Source organism: Squalius cephalus, assembly GCF_949319135.1.
Source record: "Squalius cephalus genome assembly, chromosome: 18".
Classification (NCBI taxonomy): Eukaryota; Metazoa; Chordata; class Actinopteri; order Cypriniformes; family Leuciscidae; genus Squalius; species Squalius cephalus.
The window spans coordinates 33,155,321-33,182,400 of NC_137139.1; the positions used below are offsets into that span (position 1 = coordinate 33,155,321).

Consider the following 27,080-nt stretch of genomic DNA (forward strand, 5'->3'; position numbering starts at 1 on the left):
TCTGACTTTATATCTCGCAATACTGACTTTATATCAGGCAATTCTGACTTTATATCTCGCAATTCTGACTTTATATCTCGCAATACTGACTTTATATCAGGCAATTCTGACTTTATATCTCGCAATTCTGACTTTATATCTCACTATTCTGTCTTTATATCACTCAATTCTGACTTTATATCACTCAATTCTGACTTTATATCACTCAATTCTGACTTTATATCTCGCAATTCTGACTTTATATCTCGCAATTCTGTCTTTATATCTCACTATTCTGTCTTTATATCTCGCAATTCTGACTTTATATCTCGCAATTCTGACTTTATATCTCGCAATTCTGACTTTATATCTTGCAATTCTGACTTTGTATCTCACTATTCTGACTTTATATCTCGCAATTCTGTCTTTATATCTCACTATTCTGTCTTTATATCTCGCAATTCTGACTTTATATCTCGCAATTCTGACTTTATATCACTCAATTCTGACTTTATATCTCGCAATTCTGACTTTATATCTCGCAATTCTGTCTTTATATCTCGCAATTCTGTCTTTATATCTCACTATTCTGTCTTTATATCTCACTATTCTGTCTTTATATCTCGCAATTCTGACTTTATATCTCGCAATTCTGACTTTATATCACTCAATTCTGACTTTATATCACTCAATTCTGACTTTATATCTCGCAATTCTGATTTTATATCTGGCAATTCTGATTTTATATCTCGCAATTCTGACTTTATATCTCGCAATTCTGACTTTATATCAGGCAATTCTGACTTTATATCTCACTATTCTGTCTTTATATCTCGCAATTCTGACTTTATATCACTCAATTCTGACTTTATATCAGGCAATTCTGACTTTATATCTCGCAATTCTGATTTTATATCTGGCAATTCTGATTTTATATCTGGCAATTCTGTCTTTATATCTCGCAATTCTGACTTTATATCTCGCAATTCTGACTTTATATCTCACTATTCTGTCTTTATATCTCGCAATTCTGACTTTATATCACTCAATTCTGACTTTATATCAGGCAATTCTGACTTTATATCTCGCAATTCTGATTTTATATCTGGCAATTCTGATTTTATATCTCGCAATTCTGTCTTTATATCTCGCAATTCTGACTTTATATCTCGCAATTCTGTCTTTATATCTCGCTATTCTGACTTATATCTCGCAATTCTGACTTTATATCTCGCAATTCTGACTTTATATCACTCAATTCTGATTTTATAACACAATTGTGACTTTATATCAGGCTATTCTGACTTTATATCTCGCAATTCTGACTTTATATCAGGCTATTCTGACTTTATATCTCGCAATTCTGACTTTATATCACTCAATTCTGATTTTATAACACAATTGTGACTTTATATCAGGCTATTCTGACTTTATATCTCGCAATTCTGACTTTATATCAGGCTATTCTGACTTTATATCTCGCAATTCTGACTTTATATCAGGCTATTCTGACTTTATATCTCGCAATTCTGACTTTATATCTCACTATTCTGACTTTATAACACAATTGTGACTTTATATCAGGCTATTCTGACTTATATCTCGCCATTCTGACTTTATATCACAATTCTGACTTTATAACACAATTGCGACTTTATATCACTCAATTCTGACTTCATAACACACAATTGTGAGAAAAAAAGTCAGAATTGTGAGATAAAAAGTCGCAATAACTTCTTCTTTATTTATTCTGTGGCAGAGACAGACTTTGTTTGGACTATAGGCCTAATACTTTTGTGCTATGTGTTTTACCTAGCTTGTAGAGTTCACGTTTGATATTGAACCTCTAAACGAGTCATTAGTCTGATGAACGAGGTCACCATCGGTCACTCACTGCTGTTGCCGGGCGGCTGTAGTCCGTGTTTAGTGGCGGAGCACCAGCCCACGGGGAAGATGTCCCTGGAGTCGTATCGGCACCAGTAATCGAACGCCCCCCTCCAGCCGTCGAACATCACGAAGATCTCCTCGCCCTTCACCTCGCCGATGGTGGCGGGACAGATCAGGTACGGGTTCTTCTTGTCCACCGCCTCCAGTTTCATCCCGGGCTTGAAGCCGTTCTGGGGCGGCCGAAGGGGCTCCTGATGGAATTACAGAAGACCAGTGTCATCAAAACCTTTTAATGTGATTGCATGATGTAACACCATCATCCGTGTGGATGAGGTTCGCCACCTTTTTGAACGCTGTGGCAGGGGCCATTTCGGCTCCATTGAGGGTCCTCAGGAGAAACATGGGCCATGATGAGGCGTTCATCCTGAAGCCTGAGGAAATCAGAGAGAGAGACGGAATTATTATCCACAATTAATCACATTAAAATAACTACACCTAAAAATATTAAAAAACCTGGTAACACTTTATTTTACAGTGTCCTTGTTACATGTAATTACCGTAGTAATAACAGTAAATTATGCATGATTACATGCAACTAACCCTCAACCAAACCCTAATCCTACCCTAACCCTATAGTAAGTACATGAAGTTAATTAATATTACTCAGTACTTAAATATATAATTACACTGTAACAATGACACCTTAAAATAAAGTGTAACCAAAAACCTTACCGTTAATTGAAATACAGTAAGCATTAACAGAATTAAAATAGAATATAAAAAACATTTGTTTCTGTCAGCGGCGAATGTGCGAAGGCAAAATTTCTGGTTAAATTTGAAGTGATAAAATTAAATATAATATATAAAAATAAATTAAAAATAGACTATTAAAAAAAACTTTTTATTTGAGTTAGCTGTGAAGGCACAATTTCTCATTTTCATGTCAAATTAAAGTTGTAGCTTTTGAGCAATCTAAAATACACGGAGGAAGGGTTGCAGTGTGAGAACAACAACAGTTGTGTTTTATTACACGTATATGCATGTCAAATATGCATACGTGATGTGTGAATCATGTCAGTAGATCAGTGATGTGTGAGCTTGTATCTACACAGTAATTAAATTACAACAAAATACTAAAAAACATTCAAATAAATTGAAATAAAGTAAGCGTTAACAGAAATAAAAAAAAATGGTAACACTTTACAATAAGGTTCCTTTATTAAACATTAGTAAATGTATTAACTAACATAAACTAACAATGAGCAATAGATTTACTACTGTTTTTGTTAATCTTTGTTAATGTTAGTTAATAAAAATACAGCTGTTCATTGTTTGTTCATGTTAGTTCACAGTGCATTAACTAATGTTAACAAGATTTTAATAAAGTATTAGTAAATGTCGAAATTAACATCAACAAAGATGAACAAATGCTGTATAAGTGCAGTTCATTATTAATTAATGTTAACTAATGTAGTTAACTAATGAACCTTATTGTAAAGTTTTACCAAAAAAATCTAATTTTCGCTTAAAGTTAAAGTAATAAAATTACTAAAAATAAAATAAAAAGTTATAAAATCTACATAGACATAATTAAACAAAATTACAACAACTTTAACTCAAATGAAAATGTAAAATATAATACAAACTAGTTTAAAATATTAATAAATACTAAGATAGTATAGTAATGATACTCAAATGACACTGGAGAGTTATTAAGCTTTGGTAAAGATTGTCCCTTCAAAAACAGCCTTATGGAAATGACACATAGTCAAATCAGCAGTTATATTTGCCTTCTTGTTGGTCTCATATTAAACATTAACTCTACTGTGATCCGCTGTGGAAGGGAAGTGACATCATCCGTACCCAGTGGCGGTTGCAGCATGTCTCCGTTCTTCTCGCAGGTTCCGATTGGCTGGATGTCGGCGGAGTCGACCAATCGCCAGAAGTCGTTGGTGTTGTCGCTGCCGTCCAGACGAAGGCGGAGCCTCACGCCCATCAGGCCCATCACCGTGGCGATGCAGGTGGAGGTGGAGTTACGAGGGTCCCGGGCCTCCAGCTTCATCCCGGCCTTGAAGTCGTTTGAGGGAGGAAACTGAGACTGAGGACACAAACTCAACGTTAACATCCGAAAGACGGGTTTGGATTTTAATTAACCTGACGTTTATCGCATTTTTGAAACAGCCTTTACACAAAACATTTAAAAATTCTATTAAAATAGGTTTGCATATGTGTTTTTTTAGTTGAACATCTAAACGTCTGAATAAAACTAAGCAGATGTTTCCTTCATATTCTAATTATTACTAAATGAGCCTGACATTTATGAAGAAATTGACCGAAAAGATCTGATTTTTGAAACAGCCTTTACACAAAATATTTTAAAAATTTGGTCCCACTTTATATATTAAGTGGCTTTAAGTACTTACATTGAAATTAATAATTTGATACAGTGGACTTATTGTGTACATACATGTTTTTTACATTGCACTAATATTTTGAAAATACCTGCATGTAATTTCAGCTGTAAATTAATTTATGTGTAATTACATTTGTACATTTACATTTGTAATTACACTCTTGCACTGTTTAGTTCAGCATCATATTGGAAACATATAAAAAAACAGTGTCTGGATAATCAACACTCAACATTAACATCCAAAGAGAATTAACCCTTTAAAGCCTGACATTTATAAAGTTATTGACCGAAAAAAACCCGCAATTTTGAAACAGCCTTTACACAAAATATTAAACAATTATATAAAAAAGTTTATATATGTGTTTTTTTAGTTCATGTTGGAATCATCTAAAAATCATTCTAAAAAACAGTGTCTGGATAATCAATACTCAACATTAACATCCTAAGGCCCGGTTTCACAGACAGGGTTTAGATTAAGCCAGGATTAGGCCTTAGTTCAATTAGGGCATTTAAGTAGCTTTTATAAACTTGCCTTTGAAAAAAACATTACTGGTGTGCATCTTGAGACAAAGCAATGGCATTGACATATTTTAAGATATATCAGTGCGAGTTGCTTTCGGTTGAAACTACTTAAACATGCATTTTAGTCTGAGACTAAGCTTAAACCTTGTCTGTGAAACCGGGGGAAAGAGAATTAACCCTGTAAAGCCTGACATATTATGAAGTAATATACAGAAAATTTGAATTTTTGAAACAGCCTTTACACAAAATACTTCAAAATTCTATAAAAAAAGTTTGCATAAGTGTTTTTTAGTTGAATATCATGTTGGAAACATCTAAAAAAACAGTGTCTGGATAACCAACAAACTCAACTTTAACATCCAAAGAGAATTAACCCTGTAAAGCCTGACATATATGAAGTCATAGACTGAAAAATCTCATTTTTGAAACAGTTTGTTGAGCCTTTACACAATCTCTTTTTTAATTCTACAAAAAGGTTTGCATATGTGTTTTAGTTGAGCATCATGCTGGAAACATCAGGCTTTTATGGCTCATTTAGTATGATATAATTAGAATATGAAGGAAACATCTGCTTAGTTTTATACAGACGCCCAAAATGAGCAATAATATGCAATTTGCTGCAGATGCTGATATTAATATGGACATGAAATTATGAAATTCTGATGCTTGTAACGTAAATCAATGAGATTTTTATAACAGTATAACAGACTACTGACATAAAATGCATATAAATATCAATATCTACCAATAATTTCTTATTAAGACATTTAAATGCTTAGTTGATCAAAGCTCTGTAGTTTTAAAACATATAATGTAATGCAGTGCAATTATGATTGAGAGATGAACAAATAAACCTTCCTTAAAAGCCTTACGATCATATTTTATGCATTTCATGATTTTTCTAAAAAACAATGTATGAATAATCACGTAAACCGAAGTTGCTTCAGTCCAGTAAGTTCATCTTGAAATATTACTTAATATAAAGGCTATTCTGACATTTACTTTATAAAAATCAAAAGATTTTACAGCATAAAGACACGAGCTGAAGGTGGATGTTTGTATAATTATACTAAAAGGCTTTTAATTGCTAAAAAAAGTCTAAACTATCAATCAGACGACAGAAGGACTGGAGGAGATAGAGATGCACGATATATATCGGCCACTATATCGGTATCGGCCAACATATGGTCATTTTAATTTTGAAAATTAGGCCAATATATATTAAAGCCGATAAATAATGCATTATTTCCTTTAGCTGAGACACTTTAGATGAGCACTGTTCAACATGATGGGTTTAAATTGCTTGAAATATGATTGAAATCACTTCAGAAAGGAAAATACAGTAAAGTGCAACATGTCTGTTATATCGGCTACATAAAATGATAATGAGAACATTTTAATTGTGTGTTTGGGATGTGGATTTTAATAGTGAGACTTTTGTTTTTGTAATCAGGCTCTCAAAAATTATATAAAACTTGGATTTAGATTTATCAGCCAATATATCGGTTATCGGCTTTCAAATATAAAGAATTATCGGTTATCGGTATCGGCCAAAATGTTCACATATTTGAATGCATCACTAATTATGAGATCATGTGCAATTCAATGACGTTTATCAGTCCTATGTGTGTCCTAAAGTAGGCTTTATAGGGTTAATGAGATTTCTATGTACAGGACAAACAGAGACGTGTCTTTAAAAGGGCCAGTGATGTCACTCTGACCTGTCTGAAGCAGCTGGGGGGGGCGGGGACTGATGAGGTCTCCTTTAAATACTCCTCCCACGAGAAGGACTCGGTCACTGCAGCAGAGAAACACACACATCATCATCATCATCATCATCATCATCATCATCATCATCACAGAACGGCTCCATTGACTTTGTATTGCGAGAAGATTCCTGTCATTTCTTTACGCAATACAAAGTCAATGGAGACGGTTGGATTGTTTTCTGTCTCTATGCTGATCTCAGGTCAGACTCAGAGTGTGTGTGTGTGTGTGTGTGTGTCACTACCTTTGACTGGTCCAGGACCTGTGAGAGACATGCTCCTGCCCGCTTTATCCTTCTTACTGTCTTTGTGATCTGCAGAGGAACGACACCAATCTCATGTAGAACATTTCTGATTATACTCTTCTTGAAATGTAAGTGTTGAGTTGTTTTCAGGGTGAGGTAACACTTTACAGTGAGGTCTCATTTGTTAAGTAAGCAATACGGTACGGGAGGCTGTGCTTTTATAAAACGGTTACCACACAATACAAATATTAAAACCAAAAAACATGCATTAATGCAACTCTCATGAAGTAAAATCACTAAAAGTCTTCCTTCCGCTGGAAAAAATAGTCCTACCCTGACCGTGAACAGCAACAGAAGTTACATACATTATTTCACCAATAGATGGAGACAAACACCGTGTCCTAACCAGACGCGATGCGATAAGATTCCAGCGACAAATAATTTGTCTGTCCACACCAGACGCGACTGCGAGATGCGTCAAAATCAATCAAAACCCACAGCCAATCAGAACAGCTTGTGTGCGTAGTCAGCCAATCAGAACAGCGTGTGGGCGGAGTCAGCCAATCAGAACAGCGTGTGGGCGGAGTCAGCCAATCAGAGCAGCGTGTGGGCGGAGTCAGCCAATCAGAACAGTGTGTGGGCAGAGTCAGCCAATCAGAGCAGCGTGTAGGCGGAGTCAGCCAATCAGAACAGTGTGTGGGCGGAGTCTCGCGGCACCAGAGAGTAATCTTGACAGCACTCGCAAGAAAATGGATAAGTAGCTACATAATCAAATTCACAAATATTACACCATTTAAACATTATTCAAATACATAGGCTGAGTTACTAAAGCAATCTTTGTGAAAGAATACACTTGTTTGTTCACAGTTTGAACGTTCTTGTTTCCATTTGTTTAATTTCAGGATCTGAGGTGAATTATCCATTGTTGCTTTTACAGCCTCAAAGCTGGAGCACTAAATGATATTCAGAGTCACATGACACACTTTTAACATTAAATAAAGCACATAAACAGTCCCTGAGATTATCATTAGTTATACTACGTGGCAGTTGAATGCTTGAATCTGATTGGCTGACGAACGTTTAAGGTGTGCAATTATTTTTAGGGAAACGCACGGCTAAAGTAGTTCCAGGTCTTTGACCGCATTACAGCTCCATTACAGCCAACAACAGCAGAAGAATCAAAACCCACAACGACACTGACCAAGCACATAAATGTGTGTGTGTGTGTGTGTTTTACCTTTCAGTAGCGTTCGGCCCATGTTGACCATTAACTCTGGTGAGATTCCTGAAGAGATCCGAGCGCTCGACCTGAGAGAGACACACACAAACACATGCAGATTTGTCAAATGGACATCTTTGTGCTACTTGTGGCGTGTTTTTAAAATGTTAAGTGAAGTTAAAAGTAGTTAAAAATCAAGTGAGATGCATTTCAAACAGTAGTTGAATTCTCAAACAATGCACAGAGTTTAAAGCTTGAATTTCTCCAATATTAGGAGTATTTTTTATTATATTGCAATTTATAAATGAGTCATGAAGCATGAATAGTACTTTGAATTTTTTTAAATCATTAATACTACCAAATTACCACACATTTGCTAAATATATGCTCACCAAGGCTGCATTTATTCAATCAAAAATACAGCATAATTGTGAAATATTATTCTAATGTAAATCAGCTGTTTTCTATGTGAATATATAGTAAAGTGTAATTTATTCCTGTGATCAAAGCTGAATTTTCAGCATCATTACTCCAGTCTTCAGTGTCACATGATCCTTCAGAAATCACTCTAATATGATGATTTGATGCTCAAGAAACATTTATGATTATTATCAATGTTGAAATATGCTGTTTCATATTTAGGTAGAAACCATTATAAACGACCATTCAAACATTTGGGGTAAGATTAAAAAAAATCAATACTTTTATTGACCGAGGTCGCATTAAAACTGATCAAAAGTGACAATAAAGATATTTATAACATTACAAAAGATTCTATTTCAAATAAATGCTGTTCTGTTTCCATATTAGACTGATTTCTGAAGTATCAAGTGACACTGAAGACATAAGAAATTATGACTGCATGCAAAATCAAGAGAGAACCAACCAAATTTGAATAACTGATTATGCTGTCAAATGCTTTTTCATTTGATCCTATTGTTTTTGTATAAGTAAAATAACCTGTAGCAGTTATTGTGTTGCAAATAATTTTGTCAGATAAATACCTCATATTTTGATGGTTTAATCAAACTTTTAGGTTAATTAAAAACAAAAATCCACTTTGGATGTCACTTTTGGCCACAACTTAATCTTTAGTAAAAATGCATAACTAACCAAATGCCATTTTTATGTTCCTCTTTTTATCAGGTAAAAGATTAAGATCTTGCAGATTCTCAGTTTCACGTGTGTGAGCGTCAAGCTTCCCTCGAATGAGACATGAAACACACACACACACACACACACACACACACACACACACACACACACACACACACACACACACACACTCTCTCTCTCTCTCTGCTGAATGCCGTCTTGTTCAAGAGCGAAACTTCCCACAGCACACAAACACACTCTTCCTGTCTAAAGCAAAGAAATGAATCTCCCGAACTGAGCGAAGACCAGCGGATCGTTCCTGACATGAATATGACGATAATCAAGTGTCTTATTAGATTAGAAATTGAATCCACATGCCGGCAGACAATTATAGACAGAACAAATGAGTTCCTTATTTATGTCAAGCAATTAAGAGTTCATTCCGCTTTGGTCTCATGTGAGCTTCTCGTTCTGCCGTTCATTTGCTCTTTCTGCCGGCATAATCGCTCTCTTTCACTCAGACTCTTCACTGATGTCGTGAGAGGTTTCACTCCTGAGTCTCAGGCCACAGAAGAATCACTGTTTCTGTTCAGGAGCTCGCCGCCGTCTCTCTAAACTAAAACTAAAACCATTAAAAACACTCTCAAACCTTCTAACAAAATAAACACTAACTGAAATTAAATAAAATATTTATAAAAAAAATAATTCAACTTATTTTATTACAGCTAGCCAAGGCAGCATTTCTAATTTTCGTTTAGTTGAAGTACTAAAATAAATAAAATAAAATAAAAACTGACTACAAATTTGCCTATAAATTTAACTTAAATTCACATGAAAACTACATTTTAATTAAAAAAATGAATAATAGTATGATATTAAAATAACCTTTTCATTACTTCAAATAAATAACATTTATAAAAAGTAATATAACTAAAACTAAATAAACTACAATTAAAACCAAATAAACTACAACTTAAACTAAATAAAAAAACTATAGAAATAAAACTAATAAAAGTGACAAAAACACAACAAGAACAAAATTCACATGAAAACAGTACATATGAAAATAACATAAAATTGAAAACATTAATACAAATATAATAACACTATAAATTACATTTTCATTACTTCAAATAAAACAAACATTACCTGAAATAAAATAGAAAAACTTAAACTTATTTTATTTCAGGTCACATTTATCATTTTCATTTAGTTTAACTTGAAGTACTAAAATAACTAAAACTCAAATAAACTTAAACTTAAATAAAAACTATAGACATAAAAAAAGACTAATAATGACAAACAAAATTACTAAAACTTTAAAAAAGGAGAAAAATAAAATCTAATTCAAAATATTAGCAAAAACTATAATAATAGTTGATCAATGATCCTAAAGAAACGCTGTCTCGGACAGACAAAAGGAAAGAGTTTGCAGTGTTTTGTTTGAGTAATAAAACCAAATGAAGTTTAAACGCTTTCTCAAAATCACAAGCTCCAATGTTGTTTTCATCAGGGAAAAAGTCATTTTACAAGCTACTTTAAAGACTCCTGGAGAAGAACTAGTCACTGGACTTGACAAAGTTTGTGAGATTCATGAGTTTTGTTTGAGACACTGAAGATGACGCTCTCAGGATAGTATTTGATTTAGGATTTACCCTCAAAAACTACACTGGAAAAAAAAAAAAAAAGTAAAATTTACTTAATTTTTATTTTGCAAGTTTTTGTACTCGTATTTTAAGTAAATTTCACATCGACTTAACTAAGTCATGTAAAAAATGAACAAAGAGAATAAGTACTTTGAGAGTTTGTTGAGTAATTTCTACTTATTCATTTGAAGTTTTTACTTTGAAATACTCGTTTCAAGTACACTTTCCTCACTCTTTGTTTGTACATTTTCCTCAAACAATGTTAGAACTGAATTAAGCCGTGCTTTTAAAGTGTTACTTAAAGTTACTTAAAAAAATGTCTTGTTACGCTTTGTAAGACAACAATCATAGTTTTTGAGTATGATTTGGTCATTTTGAGTAGAAAATGAACTCCAGATGTCACAAAACCACAAAAGTAACAATTAAACAAGTGTAAATACAACTATAAAATAGTGAAAATGCAACCTTATTAATTATTCATGCCCCAGTGCATGATGGGAACACCAGTATCAGAAAGTTGAGTAGGTTTTACTTAATTTTATAACTTACTCAACATAAACAATTCCAAGTAAAATATACATATAAGTTAAAGCTTTAATTTTTACAAGATTGAATTGAGTATTATAGAATTTTTATTTTTATTTTTTATTCTTGCCTGAATTCTTGTTTTTAATGTAGGAAAAAAATTACATTTGACATTTTTATTAGTGTACATAAAAAACAAAGTACTTTATCCTTCATTCGAACACAAACTGTGAATGGATTTATTGGAACGATTTACATTTAAAAAAAAAAATGCAAATAAGAAATGTATGTAAAATGGCAATGTCCAAAAGTTAGGAAAAATTTAATTCAATGTCACATTTACAATCAAAAAATAATTTTACACACAAATTACAAAGAAACTTGTTCTGCTTTTATTAAATGTAAATAGTAATTTATAATAAAGAATAAACTATTTGTTGATAAACAAATCAATAGGCAAAATGACTAACATATTAGTCTGACACTAACTCATTTCAGCTGTTTTGCATCAGGATGATGAACTTACTGTCAAATGATAGTTTGTGGAAAAACAAAAATATAGAACTGCAAAACGTTTGTTGATTTATCTGATTTATCTTGATTAACTGGACAAAAATCAGATAAAAAGCTCCTAAACCTAACATAAGGAGTCATTATATTCCTGCAACGTTTTTAATAATCAATTATTCTGTTGATCATTTGTTTAAATATTTTGAGAAAAATCATTTAAACAGCACCTAAAACTAACAAAAATCATCTGTAAATCATTCAAACAAAAACTGCATGTAACAATTTACATAAAAAATTGTTGTTTGAATGTCATCTGAAAATTCAATTCTGCACATCAGTTTGAGTAAAACTGTCCAATATTTAGAATTGAATTTGATGTAAAATTACAGTAAAAATAGTTTTATGAACAAATTACAAAGACACTTGAGAGATCCACTGTGTGCAAATATGTTTTTTACTTATTAATCTTAGCACACACTTAATTACATTAATTAGATTTGACATCAAATATTTTTAATCAATTGATCAATTTTTTTGTTGTTGCAATTTTATAAATAATTTATTAAATATTGAACATAAAGCAAACTACATACACATTATTATATTGAATTACATTAAATATAAAGTAATTAATTAAAATTACTATTAACATTATAACTAAATAAAGCACAAGTTACAGAGATGAACAAACCTCTCTCCGACTCGCCTACAAAGAGTGTTTATCATAACATATCCCAGCATTCCCTAAGGCATCCCATTCCTGAAACATTTCATCCATAATCATAACATTCCAGCAGCCAGATCTGCCCTCTTATTCACCCGACAGCATCCAGAAATTATTCAAAAACAAAAGCTTTGTTTAATCATTTCTTTTTAGAGAACTGCTTTACTAAAATGGTGTGTTCCAATCACCCACGGCTAAAAAGTGACAGACAGGTGGGCGGGGCTTATTGGCTGATAAAGGTGTGATTGGGTGTGGTGGGTGGGGCTTATTGGCTGATGCAGGTGTCATGTGTGGTGGGCGGGGCTTATTGGCTGATGCACGTGTAGTGGGCGGGGTTTATTGGCTGATGCAGGTGTCATTGGGTGTGGTGGGCGGGGCTTATTGGCTGATGCAGGTGTCATTGGTGTGGTGGGCGGGGCTTATTGGCTGATGCAGGTGTCATTGGGTGTGGTGGGCGGGGCTTATTGGCTGATGCAGATATCATTGGGTGTGGTGGGTGGGGCTTATCTGACTTTCTCTAGCTTTTCATCATTCATAAAAAACAAACACGCTCTCAGCACTCCTTTTTTTTATTTCCATGTTTGATTTCAAGCAGTTTGCATCATACAGCACGTGTTCCTGCCTCAGTGAGAAACAATACCTCTCTCTCTCTCTCTCTCTCTCTCTCTCTCTCTGTTCTCCATCAGAAGCACTCTCCATCTTTGAACATGAGACCAAATGAGTATTACATTCAACACAAACAACCTCCACCTGAACAGAATATTAATTACAGCTCTGACACACAGACAAAATACTAAAGAGAAATTTACATCACAAACAAACATCTGCACAAGCCCATTATCTCACATAGATAACATGAACATTTTACAGTGATGTTACTAAATTAAATGTTGAATCTACGAACCAATGTTTAATCTTTTAACCACTAAAAACTCACAGCTACTAGTTATTTTTACTATGATAAAAACATGGTAACTTTGCATTTGCCGTCACTGTCACGAAAAAATAACAAGATGAAGATTGTGAAAGTTTCTTACACTGTTTGTATAGTTCATTTATTATTAATTTATGTTTTTTTCACAAAAAATGATGAATGATTATGAAAAATGTGATCTCTTATGGTTTATTTTTGACACAAAAACATAATTACGCTACATTTTGAAAAACAAAAACACTAATAATACAGAAGAACTTTAACAAGGATTAATACTTTTATAATTTGTAAACATATTTCATTATTATTATATGTAAAAAAAAAAAAATATATATATATAAGCAATAACATTAAATTTGTTTTAATTACAAATAATAGTATAACATATAACATTTTATTATTGCATATAGTGCTATACTAAATAGCCTATATTTTATTATTATATATAGTAATTAGTAACAAATAATAACAAATATCAGCCGATATATGTTCATTTTTAATGTTATCGTTATCGACCCGATTAGAAAATTAGGCCGATATATTAAATAAGATAAATAACAGATTATTTTCTTCAGCTGAGACACTTCAGATGAATATTATCGGCCAATATACCGATTATCGGTTATAAAATATAAAGAATTATCGTATCGGCCAAATTTTTCCATTTCGGAGCATCCCTATGTGTAGTAATAAATTAGTAACAAATACACTCATTGTCAAATACTCTTTCAAGTATTGAAATAATGTTTCACATAAAAATGTATCATACAGATAACAGTTATTAAGTATGAAAATATTTAGTATGAGAAATAAATTAAAAACAATGAACAGAATGAATGTAAAAAAGTATTTTCTCCTGTTTTAACCTTACTGAGCCAGAACCACGATACTAAAATAATCTAATTTATAACCTAGTATTGAATGATTATTTATTTTCCAAGGCATTTATATGGAACTTCTAGATAATTCAAAGAATACCATAGTAAAAACATGGTAAATTCTGTCGTTCTTTTCAGCACATCATGTTAGCGTAAACTTTGTAAATGTTATCAGTTGTGTGAACTGTGAAAGTAAAGAGACATATCCATTACTGATAATAAAATAAGATAAATAATGTATCTGAGATTTAAAGATCGCTATCCGAGTGTTTACATACGCCTGAGATTGACATCTGAAATAAAGGAAACGTCATCAGCGATGACGACACACCACTGATCATACACATCATCAACATCATAATGATCAAAAGCAACGAAACACAACACAAACACACGTTATTTTATCAGTCTCGCTCGGATCCACAAATACTTCTGATATAACAACATGAATAATCGCCACTGGCACAGAAAGAGTTGAACATCAGGCAAAACAAACGCCTAAATCATCACATATAGACTTTAAAAAGGCCCTTATTTGTAATCTGACATAACGATCAAGCGCATAACGTATGTAAGAAAATAAAATAAGTGTAGAAATGTCGACCAACCTTCGCAAATTTGTCGAAATGTAGTCAGAATTCAGCACTTTTCACAGCTCTCTGTCGCCATGTTTGGGGTCAGAACTGCGCATGCGCAGAACCAGACCAGCGTTGCGCGCTCGCTCGCTTTCTCATACGCACACGTTTATTCTACTGGACATCGTGAGAGCCTTTCATTGAGTTTTTTTTACTATTAATCTAATATTTAGACAATCATTACAGTTTGCCTATTAATAATAGCACGATCCTTACAGGTCCCATTCTGACGCGTTTAGACTATTTACTAGTAGTACTAAAATAGGCAATAATAACATTGAAATTGTGTGTGTGTGTGTGTGTGTGTGTGCGTGCGTGCGTGTGTTTGTGTGACTTTTGTCTAAGTTTTCACATAGCCTAATTTTGTGTGTTTTTTGTCAACTATTGTATTATAAGCTGATTTATAAGTTGTTGTATTGTTCTGTTTGTTGTATTTCTCAGTATTGTGCTCATGTCGATTGTGGTTTATCATATATTTTGACATTATAAGATATAAGGTAAACTAGGACTTGTTGGACACTTGATGTACAGTGTGTGGATTTAGAAACAACTGATCGTTAATTTTAGTCAATAGGGTTGTGAAGGTCAAGATGCTCATTTCCATGAGCTATTCAAAAGAACATAATCATCTGCATTACAATATTGGGTTACTCCCTAAAAAAGTACTTTTTTATGCATACATTTTTCTTACCTGGTCTGGGCTTGCTTGTTGTGTTTTAATAACACCCTTTCTCACCAAAACTGAAATGAATAAGCCTTGCTGAAAAAAATATAAATTCATGTCTGTACAGTTTAGGGCGCAGGTAAAAGAAAAACGTTTAGGCTGTTCTGCCATTCTGGATTGAAGAAGAATTGGATGCAGGAGAAGAAAGTTCAACACGATAACATTCAATAACATTTTTTAAAAATGAAACACAAATGTGGTTTATCTAAAATCATTTTCGCTTATTTTGATTATCAAAGGTCAGCAGCAAAGACTTACTAAAGTGAGATTAAATATAGTATGTAGCTATAATTTAACATTTAATTATTGCAGGTTTGGTAATATTCTGGTTTTGCATTTCACTGTTTTTATTAATTTTGTGTAACACTGAATCTTTTTTTGTGTGTGTGTAAGTGAGATGAGTAAATGCCTAATTACTTTTATTCTACAACTATTCAATAACGATCATGTTTGCACAGCGAACACGACGCCTGTGAACTCATGATTTCTCTCAGCATGAGGAGAGCTGTCAGTCAATACTTTCAGAAAAAAAGGTACAAAAGCTGTCACTGGGACAGTACCCTTCAAAAAGGTTCTAAAATGTACCATTTAGGTACTAATATGTACACTTTTGGAACTAATATGTACACTTTTGGTACCAATATGTACCTTTGAGGGACTAATATGCACTCTTTAGGTACAAAAGTGTACCTTTTGAAAAGGTACCGCAACAGTGACAGCTTTTGTACCTTTTTTTCTGAGAGTGAATACATGGAAAAACAAAGTTGCATTACTTATATGAAAAAGTAACTCTGATATTTTGTTGTAAATTTAAAAGTAATGGTTTAACTTGAAAAAGTAATCTGATTACATTACGTAACTCAAGTTACTTGTAATGCATATAACACTGTCTACCCACAATTCAACTTGATTGTGACGTCACAGCTTAACTCTAGTCTATGATATATTAAAGTCCCCCTGTGATGAAAATCCAGCTTTTAATGTTGTTTATGTGTCTATGTGGTGTTTTTAATATGCTTTAAGACAAACCATGTGTAAGTTCATAAGTCGACAGCATTGCTGAGTATTTTCTCCTTAAAACTGCAGTGAACCAAAGACAGTCTCAAAAACACGCTTTGAAATCGCTGGTGTTTCTGGAAAACAAATCGTAAGTAAACATAATTAAGAAAGAAATGCTTTCAAAGCTAGCATGCTATTGCTAGACTCTCTGAAATTACCTACCCTACCTTTAAGACTGCTCATAATTCTGTGTAAAGACGTAAATGCTGCACTTTTGACCCACTTCAGCCCGTAGTATCAAAGCACACAGCTGTAAGTGCTGTGTAAAAGCATTCATGCATGTAACAGCCTGTGTAAAAACAGCTAAATGCCACTTCAGAAGTGCTTCTGTTCCACTGAAGCTCATCCAGGCTAATCCATTCTGAACGGTTCCAGTCTTTTATTTTATTTATTTTGTCTTCCAAAACCAGATGCTGAGACACACTGGATTTAAAATAGCGTCATAGTCAAAGGCCAGAAATGAAAGTAGATTAAAACTCTTAAAATCTAACATTTATTAAAAATAGACTATTTTAATTCCAGTATCAGTCTCGGTGTACACATCTGTGAATGACAGAAAATGCATTGTTTTTCTACAAAAGTTTTTATTTATTTTATTTTTTAGAAAATGTTTCAAATTATTTTATCAGTCTTTCCTTTATTCGTCGTCTGTCATCTTTGAAAATAATCACTGTCCTTCATATATCCACTAGGTGGTGTCAGTGATTTGATCTGAAGGCGCAAATACACGAACAGGTGAAATTTATGGCAATCCATAACCAATATAAACCAGTGCTTTCAATGTATGTGTCATGCATTTTTAAAAATGTATATAATATATGAATTGAACACTAATGATAATAATAATAGGCCTTCATGTTTTTTTTTTATCATCAAATCAGCATATTAGAGTGATTTCTGAAGGATCATGTGACACTGAAGACTGGAGTAATGATGCTGAAAATTCAGCTTTGATCACAGGAATAAATCACACTTTAACATATATTCACATAGAAAACGGTTATTTTAAATTGTAATAATATTTCACAATATTATTGTTTTTACTGTATTTGACAAACAAGTTTATATATAGGATCCTACTGTATATACATATTTATTCATTTACAAATCTAAATTCACTGAAATGTGAAAACCCCTAAGTAAATAAATATTATTATATTAGATTAGATTACATTACACTGCATTACATTTATTATTATATTATATTATATTATATTATATTATATTATATTATATTGGTTCTGATGCCACTGTTTGCCACGCCCACATCGAGCTACTGGTCTTCTGATTGGTGAATATCCCACGAAGGGGCGTGTCTGTGACTAGCGTCAGTCATTGGAATCGTCTCCACTGACGCCAGTCTGAAACTGTTGCTGTTGTCGCGGGTGGGTTGATGAGGTTCACATACATCAGTGCATTTGAGGATGTGAGTGTTTTATACCGCGTCCTGGTCTCCGGAACGCGTAAGTAAACACGACTCGTTTTTCTGATTCCCTTCGATTTATCATTATTATTTGAGTGGTATCATGCGTGGTTTGACTGCAGCACTTTGGCATGCTGTTGTACTGCGGCTCTGAGAGTGTTGTGGTATTCTGTGTCATAATTACAGTCTGTCAGGGCTGATGTGGGTGAAGTGCGTGGTTCAGATCCGTGTTTCTATGTGCGCGTGACTCCCACGCAACGCGAACCCGCTCAATGCGACGCAGAGACACAGAAACACACGCAAACCGCGAGATGCGTGACTGAGTCTGGCAGTGCATACATGACCGGTGCATTAGTCATATATGAACATATGAGCACATCAACACATAGGTACTGTCATGTTTACACTCTTAAATCACTGTTGTACTGCTGTTGCATGCCATTTTACTTCAAAACAGGGTGATTTCTCAATTATCGGTTCTTAAATACTCCTAAAACACTCTCACAAGTGAAGTGAATTTGGTTACTACAGTACACTCTTAAAAATACTATTGGCATCTATGGATACATGAACAATCTTTAAAGGGGATAGTTCACCCAAAAATGCTTTAATGTGAATAAAAGCCTGAATTAAATCTAATTTTACTTCAAAACAGGATGTTTTTTCGATTATTGGTACTTAAATACTCCTAAAACACTCTCACAAGTGAAGTGAATTTGGTTACAGTGCACTCTTAAAAATAGTAGTTCATTATTGGCATCTATGGATACATGAACAATCTTTAAAAGGGATAGTTCACCCAGAAATGCTTAAATGTGAATAAAAGCCTAGTTAAATTTGTTCATCATGCGATTGAGTTTCTTCAGAAAATTGAGAAACTGTTCAATTCATACAGATTAGTTTTACAATCTCTTTATGAACTTTTTTGAAGCATTAAAGTGGTAGTTGTGTAGCTGTCAGTGGAGGGACAGAGAGTCTTGTGGGTTTGGAACAACATGAGGGCGAGAAAATAATGACAGAATTTTCTTTTTCTTTTTTCCATTTTTTTTTTCATTTAAAGAATCACAAAAGGTTCTTTATATTGGAAAATGGTTATTTTAAAATGTCCTTCACACAAGAACTTCTTTAAAGAATTGTTCACTAAAAGGTTCTTTGATGAACCAAAAAAAAAAAAGGTTCTTCTCTGGCATTACGGCAACTTTTTTATTATTTCTTTTATTATTCATTTTCATTTTTAAGAGTGTAACAATGTCCATCAGTGAACATACATGTATAATTTTCATTTAAAATATTTTTTACTCAGACATTTTCCCCAAATCATGTATTGTGTTACTGTTTAATAACACACATTTTGATGGAAATTACATTTTAAACACGTTTTGCATTAGAAAACCCTGTCTTGATGAGACTTTCATAGATAGTATTTTATGTAGCCTAAATGCACATAATTAAATAAAATGTTCACTTTTTTTTTGCATAATTTGACAAAAGTAAAGCTGAGGAAATTCAAGATCTTGGATGAGGGTAAAACAATAAAAATCTCCAGATAACAGGAATTTGATGGTTAGATGTTTACAAGACAGTTTTAATGTGAACTTTATATCACAAAAATAAAAAAAACTATCCACTGGGACATAAAAGTGACCTATATTTAAAAAAACAACACTTTTTAATATCTATAAGTCAAATCTGACATAGTCACACATTTGTCTGCTACTAATTACAGTTGTGTTGTAATCTACTACTGCTCTATAATGAATGAGTAGCTGTTCCGTTTACTGCAATGACATCTCTAGTATTCTACAGTAAAGTTTGACGCTTGCAACGCCGAGGTCTTGGGTTCGATTCCCAGGTGTTTGCAAAATGTTTACCATGAATGCAATGAAAGTTTTACCACATCTAGACGGTTTCTTCTCATGCATGACAGTGATTTAGTAAATGTAGCTCGTTTGTAACCGGTGTTATGATGAGGTAATAATGTCTGATGAAGATCTTGAGAAGCTTTGGCCTTCATCATCACGAGTGTTCAGTTTTTGAGGTCACGCTGACCTTGTTTACATGAAAAAGGACAGAAATCATTGTTTCTCTTCACCTCTTAGAGAATAACTCTCTGTTACAGGCAAAAACTGCATTTAATTGCTTATTTGCATTAAGTTAAAGGTTAAGTGTCTTTGTATTTGGATGTTGAAATACTTTCTTGTATCTAAGCTCAATATGCAACTATAAATAAACCATTCGTAAGTTGATTCCACTGAAAGTGCTTTCAAATCTACGACCAGCCCGAAACTACAGTTATTGACTCGTACTTATTGAGTTTGGGGGCGGGGCTATCCGTTTGGCTGACCAATGGCAGATGAGGGGAGTGTCCAGGAAACCTGTTTGAACCAGCCATCGTTTTTAAAGCTTTAAAATGCAACGTTTAGCCAGTAAAATAAACCGTTCTCACACATTAAAGCACGCTTTAACACGATGCATACAGTCTGTGTTTCTGTTCTGATTTCAGAAGGTCGTCACTATATTCAGTCCAGAAGGTGTTTATAGTATCAGTCTCTTTCTCTCTGTCTTTTTTCCCCTCGTCCTCCTTACATGTTCTCATTTTGTGCGTCTGGGGACTGAACCCAGAAACACGGTGAGTTTGTACGGCGGATCAGGAGTGTCGTCCAGGTGGATCGGTTTTAAAACCAGCTGAGAAGATTCTTTGTTTGATTCTAGGACTCTCTTTGTAAGCAGTAACAGGCTGAACGGCCAAATCTCCCTGTTTTTCTTTAATCGGTATTGCCAGATATTTGGAGCATTTATTTATCTATGAATTCATATATGTAATATTTTGGGCAAATTTTATTTATTCATGTATTTAGTGGTATTGGCAGATATTTGTAAATCCAGCTAAATTTATTTTATTTTTTAATCTGTAAAAACGAATTAATTTAATCTGTATTGACAGATATTTGGAGCATTTATTTATTTATGAATTGATATATGTAATATTTTGGGCAAATTTTATTTATTCATGTATTTAGTGGTATTGGCAGATATTTGTAAATCCAGCTAAATTTATTTTATTTTTTAATCTGTAAAAATTAATTAATTTAATCTGTATTGCCAGATATTTGGAGCATTTATTTCTTTATGAATTGATATATGTAATATTTTGGGCAAATTTTTGGCCAAATTTTATTTATTCATGTATTTATTGGTATTGGCAGATATTTGTAAATCCAGCTAAATTTATTTAATTTTTTAATCTGTAAAAAAATTATTAATTTAATCTGTATTGCCAGATATTTCTAGCATTTATTTATTTATTTATTTATTTATGAATTGGTATTGGCAGATATGTAATATTTCTATTCTTCAACAGTATTGGGAGGTATATCGATCCTCTTCCCCAAATCTGCGGCGGATTCACGGCCTGATGTGTTTGTGCTGTAAGAGCCGGAGCATTCACCGGTCTGCTATTTCTGACGTTTAAAGGCTGACGGCTGTATTTTTAGCTCTTTTCAGAGAGGCTTGATTGAATTAGTCCGAGTCCAGAGCTCATATCCAGTGAAAAACAGGCTGCTTTGGCATTTTTATTTGTTCATTTGTGTGTGTGCATGAGGAAGTGACAGCATGACCTCCGTCGAGCTCTGAGCTGTGCCATTCACTCTCTCAGAAAGATTCATAAAGGCCAAAACACATTTCTTTATGTAACTTAAACTTATTTTAACTGTAAATTAATTTTTAGTCCTTGAGAACTTTTTGAACAAACCATTTTAAATGCAAAATGCTTTTTTAATCCAATTGATCAACTAATCCATTGTATTTTTTTAGCCCCTCCCCTCTTTTCTTGATCACCTGACTTCATTCTTTAAAGGGGTATTTCACCGCTGGAAAAATGAATGTGTATTTGTAGTAGAAATGTGAAATTATTTTAGTAAGTTGGTGCCTTCTAGACTGAGAAAAGCCAGAAAATGTATTTTTGGCTCATGTGGATGAAAGACTACAACTCCCAGAATGCACTTGCTTCGCTGCCCTACGAGGACACTCCCAAGCCACGCCTACCAGTTACAGAGGGCAGTGTGGGGAGAAATGATACAACTAGGCTACTAGTCGACTTGAAACTGAAAAGACGGCGTTTTATCGTGAGATCCCCCTATGGGCGGGTTGAAGACATGCGGGACGAGCTCCTCCTACTGGCTGGAGTCTCTCGCCTCTGGACAGAAAAGCCTCAGTTGACGCTAAATGACGATTTTTGTGTCATCTGAGGATTTTTTCCAGACACACAATACAGAAATCTCTCGTCTCAGGCGGACATGAGGGAGGGAAGCACGGTCACTCGAAAATACTACCAGGTTTCTACTGATACAAAGCTTAAAGGGATAGTTCACTTTGAAATTAAATTTTGGTATGTTTTAGCTTACCTCAAGGGCATAGATATAGATATATACACTAGATGTCGCCTTGTCTACGGCAGTTCATTGGAACGAATGTCTTTAAGGCGACATCTATTCCAGTGTATATATATCTATGCACCAGTCTGCGTACACGTCACACCAGGATGCGCGAGCGCCCTCAGATCACTTGGACGTGGCTGTGTTACAAGAGTTAAAAAACGATATAAATACTGTTCGTTTTCTCACACAAACCGCTCGTTTCGTGTCTTAGGCCATCAATGTGTACTTACGATGGGGAATTGTTTAATTTGGACGATGGGGAATTGTTTTAATTTGGACTCTGTGCATGCTCTTTGAGACAGTGACCATAGACCTGCATTATACGACTGACAGACAAGAACGGTTTGACCTAAAAATATCAAAATTGAAACTACTGCGGAAAAAAAGACACCTACATCTTGGATGCCCTTGAGGTAAGCTAAAACATACCCAAATTTAATTTCAAAGTGAACTATCCCTTTAATGCTAATCTGTGAAGTATCCCTTTAACGCCCACTTTTCCATTGTTAAAAAATCAGTCTGAATAACGTTCTTTTTCTGATTAATTAACAGGTTTCACAATTTAAATGGATTTTGTAAATAGTCGGATTGATTTTTGAATCTCGTTAAAAATATCAACTAATCTTTATTCAAGTAATTTTGTTAAATGTTACATTTTCATATGCCAAACTCCCTGAACATGTTTATATGTTCAATCTTTGATCACATTCTGAATTAGAAAATCATTATCATGCAGTTCATTATTGGTCGCTTGACAGACGCAAATGGTTTTGAATGACTGAATCAGGACAATATATATCGGTTACTGGGTGATATTTGTGATTGATTTCTTCAATTATTCATTTATTTATTTGTGTATTTATTGGTATTGGCAGATATTTGTTATTTCCAGCTAAATTTATTTAAGTTTTTATTTAATCGGTATGGCCAGATATTTATTTATTTATTTATTGGCAGATATTTCAAGCATTTATTTATTTAGTTATTCATGAATTAGTATTGGCTGATATGTAATATTTTGGGCAAAATGTATTTATGTATTCATTTTTTTATTTATTCTTTAACCATATTGGGAGATATTTGATTTCAGTCACATTCCACAATTAAAAATCATTATAATGAAGCTGAATATAAATTATGAGAAATAAAAATGAGTATTTCACCTCAAAAGAGCATTGAGCTTCTTATAGTCTTTAGTTCATTTGTCACTTGACTGAAGCAAAACAAACGACTCGTTCATGAACGCCCAATCACTAATGTGAGCTTCATCTCATGTTGAGGTGTGTGTGTGTGATGTTGTTGGTGTGTTTGTTTTCCTGATCCGTGTTCTCAGTGTAATCGCACTGATGTGACGTGTCTGTCTCCCCCCTGAGTCCCAGACCTCACGTTCATCACTGATTTGTTGGCGTTTTGGTCTAAAGTGATGACATGCACAACTCTGTGCCAGCGGAAACACACGCTCACACACAGACGAAACATAAAGACGTCCATCTGTTTGTGTGTGGTGCACGTACTGAGACCCAGAAAGACCAAATGGAGACTTTAATTTTACATGAGATGCTCCAGAAAAATCACATTAAGTCTTGAGTTGAATGTTTTCCAATTATTAATGAAAGACCATTTTTTGTCACCAAATAGAATTGCAAAAATAATAATTGTGTTCAAACAGGTTATCAGAAGGGTTTTTAGCCTCCAGTCCTAAATGATCTATATTAAAACATTGATATAGGAGAATTTGTCTACTGATGTTTCTCCTACATAAAGATGCCAGCAATCTCACATTAGTTTAGTCTTATGTTTTTTGGCCACCATATCTCAGCAGCACCAGAAAAGCATAGAGAGATCTGTTCATGTTTGCAGTTCCCTTTGGTGCTGTTCTCCACTAATACAGCATCTAGTCAACAAATTAATTGCTGTATAATGATATGAAAACACATACGGTAATGTACTGTATAACATATCGTCTGTTTTAAATCCGCATCTGAAGTGCAGCGCAGCCTTGCGTGTCAAAACAAACTCCACGAGGCATCAGTGAGGGGTTTATTTGGCCTCTAGAGGGCGCTCTCGGTACTGTATAATGATATGAAAACACGTATGGTAATGTACTGTATAACATACTGTCTGTTTTAAATCCGCATCTGAAGTGCAGTGCAGCCTCGCGTGTCAAAACAAACTCCACGAGGAGTCAGTGATGGTTTTATTTGACCTCTAGTGGGCGCTCTCGTACTGTATAATGATATGAAAACACGTACGGTAATGTACTGTTTAACATATCGTCTGTTTTAAATCCGCATCTGAAGTGCAGCGCAGCCTTGCGTGTCAAAACAAACTCCACGAGGAGTCAGTGATGGTTTTATTTGACCTCTAGTGGGCGCTCTCGTACTGTATAATGATATGAAAACACGTACGGTAATGTACTGTTTAACATATCGTCTGTTTTAAATCCGCATCTGAAGTGCAGCGCAGCCTTGCGTGTCAAAACAAACTCCACGAGGCATCAGTGAGGGGTTTATTTGACCTCTAGAGGGCGCTCTCGTACTGTATAATGATATGAAAACACGTACGGTAATGTACTGTACAACATACCGTCTGTTTTAAACCCGTATCTGAAGTGCAGTGCAGCCTCACGTGTCAAAACAAACTCCACGAGGAGTCAGTGATGGTTTTATTTGGCCTCTAGAGGGCGCTCTCGTACTGTATAATAATATGAAAACACGTACGGTAATGTACTGTACAACATATCGTCTGTTTTAAATCTGTATCTGAAGTGCAGTGCAGCCTCACGTGTCAAAACAAACTCCACGAGGAGTCAGTGATGGTTTTATTTGGCCTCTAGAGGGCGCTCTCGTACTGTATAATAATATGAAAACACGTACGGTAATGTACTGTACAACATACCGTCTGTTTTAAACCCGTATCTGAAGTGCAGCGCAGCCTTGCGTGTCAAAACAAACTCCACGAGGCATCAGTGAGGGGTTTATTTGACCTCTAGAGGGCGCTCTCGTACTGTATAATAATATGAAAACACGTACGGTAATGTACTGTATAACATATCGTCTGTTTTAAATCCGCATCTGAAGTGCAGTGCAGCCTCACGTGTCAAAACAAACTCCACGAGGCATCAGTGATGGTTTTATTTGGCCTTTAGAGGGCACTCTCGTACTGTATAATTATATGAAAACATGTACGGTAATGTACTGTATAACATATCGTCTGTTTTAAACCCGTATCTGAAGTGCAGTGCAGCCTCACGTGTCAAAACAAACTCCACTAGGCGTCAGTGATGGTTTTATTTGGCCTCTAGAGGGCGCTGCATTTCAGATACGCATTTAAAACCATTAATGCACAAATATCAATTCTGCATACTGGTTATTGGGCATATATTAAATGCTAATTGTATCGGTTATAAAAAAAAACGGCAATATTTTACAATAATGATATTTCAGATATTTTTTATTTCTTTGTTTTACAATCTTTATTGGCATATACTTGATATTTATCAGGCGATATGGACTCTCTCTACAGAGAACACTAGCATGCTGTCTAGTTGAACTTAAATGATGTCCCTGTAATCGCAGGTGTTTTTGATTCTCAGTGTGTTCTGGACACGTCGAGTCTCGTTCTCCTTCAGTTCAGCGTGTCGTTCTTTAATGGCTCTGAATATGCTTCTGCCACGCACTATTTATAGCCGCATCCTAATTATCTGTGACCCACACACGCACAAATACTTAACTCTGCCGCCACACATGAAAAAGAACAAACTGGCTCTGAGGAAACATTTGCTCCTTTGTGAGATGAAATAAGATTGTGCTGATGTTGGTTTAGGATTCGTTGTTTTGTTTTGGAGAGCATTTGGTGAAAATGGTAAACAATCACATAGCAACCACCTAGCAACCACATAGCGATGCATCTTGGAAACCATTTGGTCAGGTTTGATTTGGACAGCAGATGCTGGTTTACTGGATCCCAGTAAAGATGTTTGCAAAGAGTCTGCATTGTTGAACCGATAATCTATCTATCTATCTATCTATCTATCTATCTATCTATCTATCTATCTATCTATCTATCTATCTCTGTCTATCTATTCAGATATTTTATGTATTTATTTAATCGGTATTTTCAGATATTTGATATTTCCGGCTTTATTTATTTATTTGTTTGTTTGCTTGTTTTTTATTTTTTATTTATGTAATTATCGGTATTGTCCGATATTTGATATTTCCGGTAATATTTATTTATTTATTTATTTATTTATTTATTTAATTACTTATGTAATTATCATATTTCCGGCCATATTTATTTATTTATTTGATAATTTGTTTATTTATTTACTTATGTAATTATCATATTGACAGATATTTGATATTTCTGGCCATATTTATTTGTTTGTTTGTTTGATAATTTGTTTATTTATTTACTTATGTAATTATTGGCATGTACAGATATTTTGATATTTTTCT

At 34.1% G+C, this 27,080-nt stretch overlaps 2 protein-coding genes across 5 annotated transcripts in view; one reads left to right on the forward strand and one right to left on the reverse strand.

The window, feature by feature from the left end:
* Nucleotides 1-15,036, reverse strand: part of LOC307145739 (polycomb protein SCMH1) — a 38,016-nt gene extending 22,980 nt beyond the window's left edge. For both annotated transcript variants that reach the window (XM_079849211.1, XM_079849210.1), the window contains exons 1-7: nucleotides 14,952-15,036; nucleotides 8,050-8,120; nucleotides 6,813-6,881; nucleotides 6,523-6,599; nucleotides 3,730-3,964; nucleotides 2,209-2,297; nucleotides 1,874-2,117 (exon numbers count right to left, since the gene is read on the reverse strand). In XM_079849211.1, coding sequence (XP_079705337.1) covers nucleotides 1,874-2,117; nucleotides 2,209-2,297; nucleotides 3,730-3,964; nucleotides 6,523-6,599; nucleotides 6,813-6,881; nucleotides 8,050-8,080 — 745 coding nt within the window. In that variant the 5' untranslated portion in view covers nucleotides 8,081-8,120; nucleotides 14,952-15,036. The remainder of the gene's footprint in view (nucleotides 1-1,873; nucleotides 2,118-2,208; nucleotides 2,298-3,729; nucleotides 3,965-6,522; nucleotides 6,600-6,812; nucleotides 6,882-8,049; nucleotides 8,121-14,951) is intronic.
* A 3,071-nt stretch (nucleotides 15,037-18,107) lies between these two features.
* LOC307146155 (cyclin-dependent kinase-like 5) overlaps nucleotides 18,108-27,080 on the forward strand; it is a 68,953-nt gene continuing 59,980 nt past the window's right edge. For all 3 annotated transcript variants that reach the window (XM_079850013.1, XM_079850012.1, XM_079850014.1), the window contains exon 1: nucleotides 18,108-18,224. The gene's annotated coding sequence lies outside the window, so the exon portion shown is untranslated. The remainder of the gene's footprint in view (nucleotides 18,225-27,080) is intronic.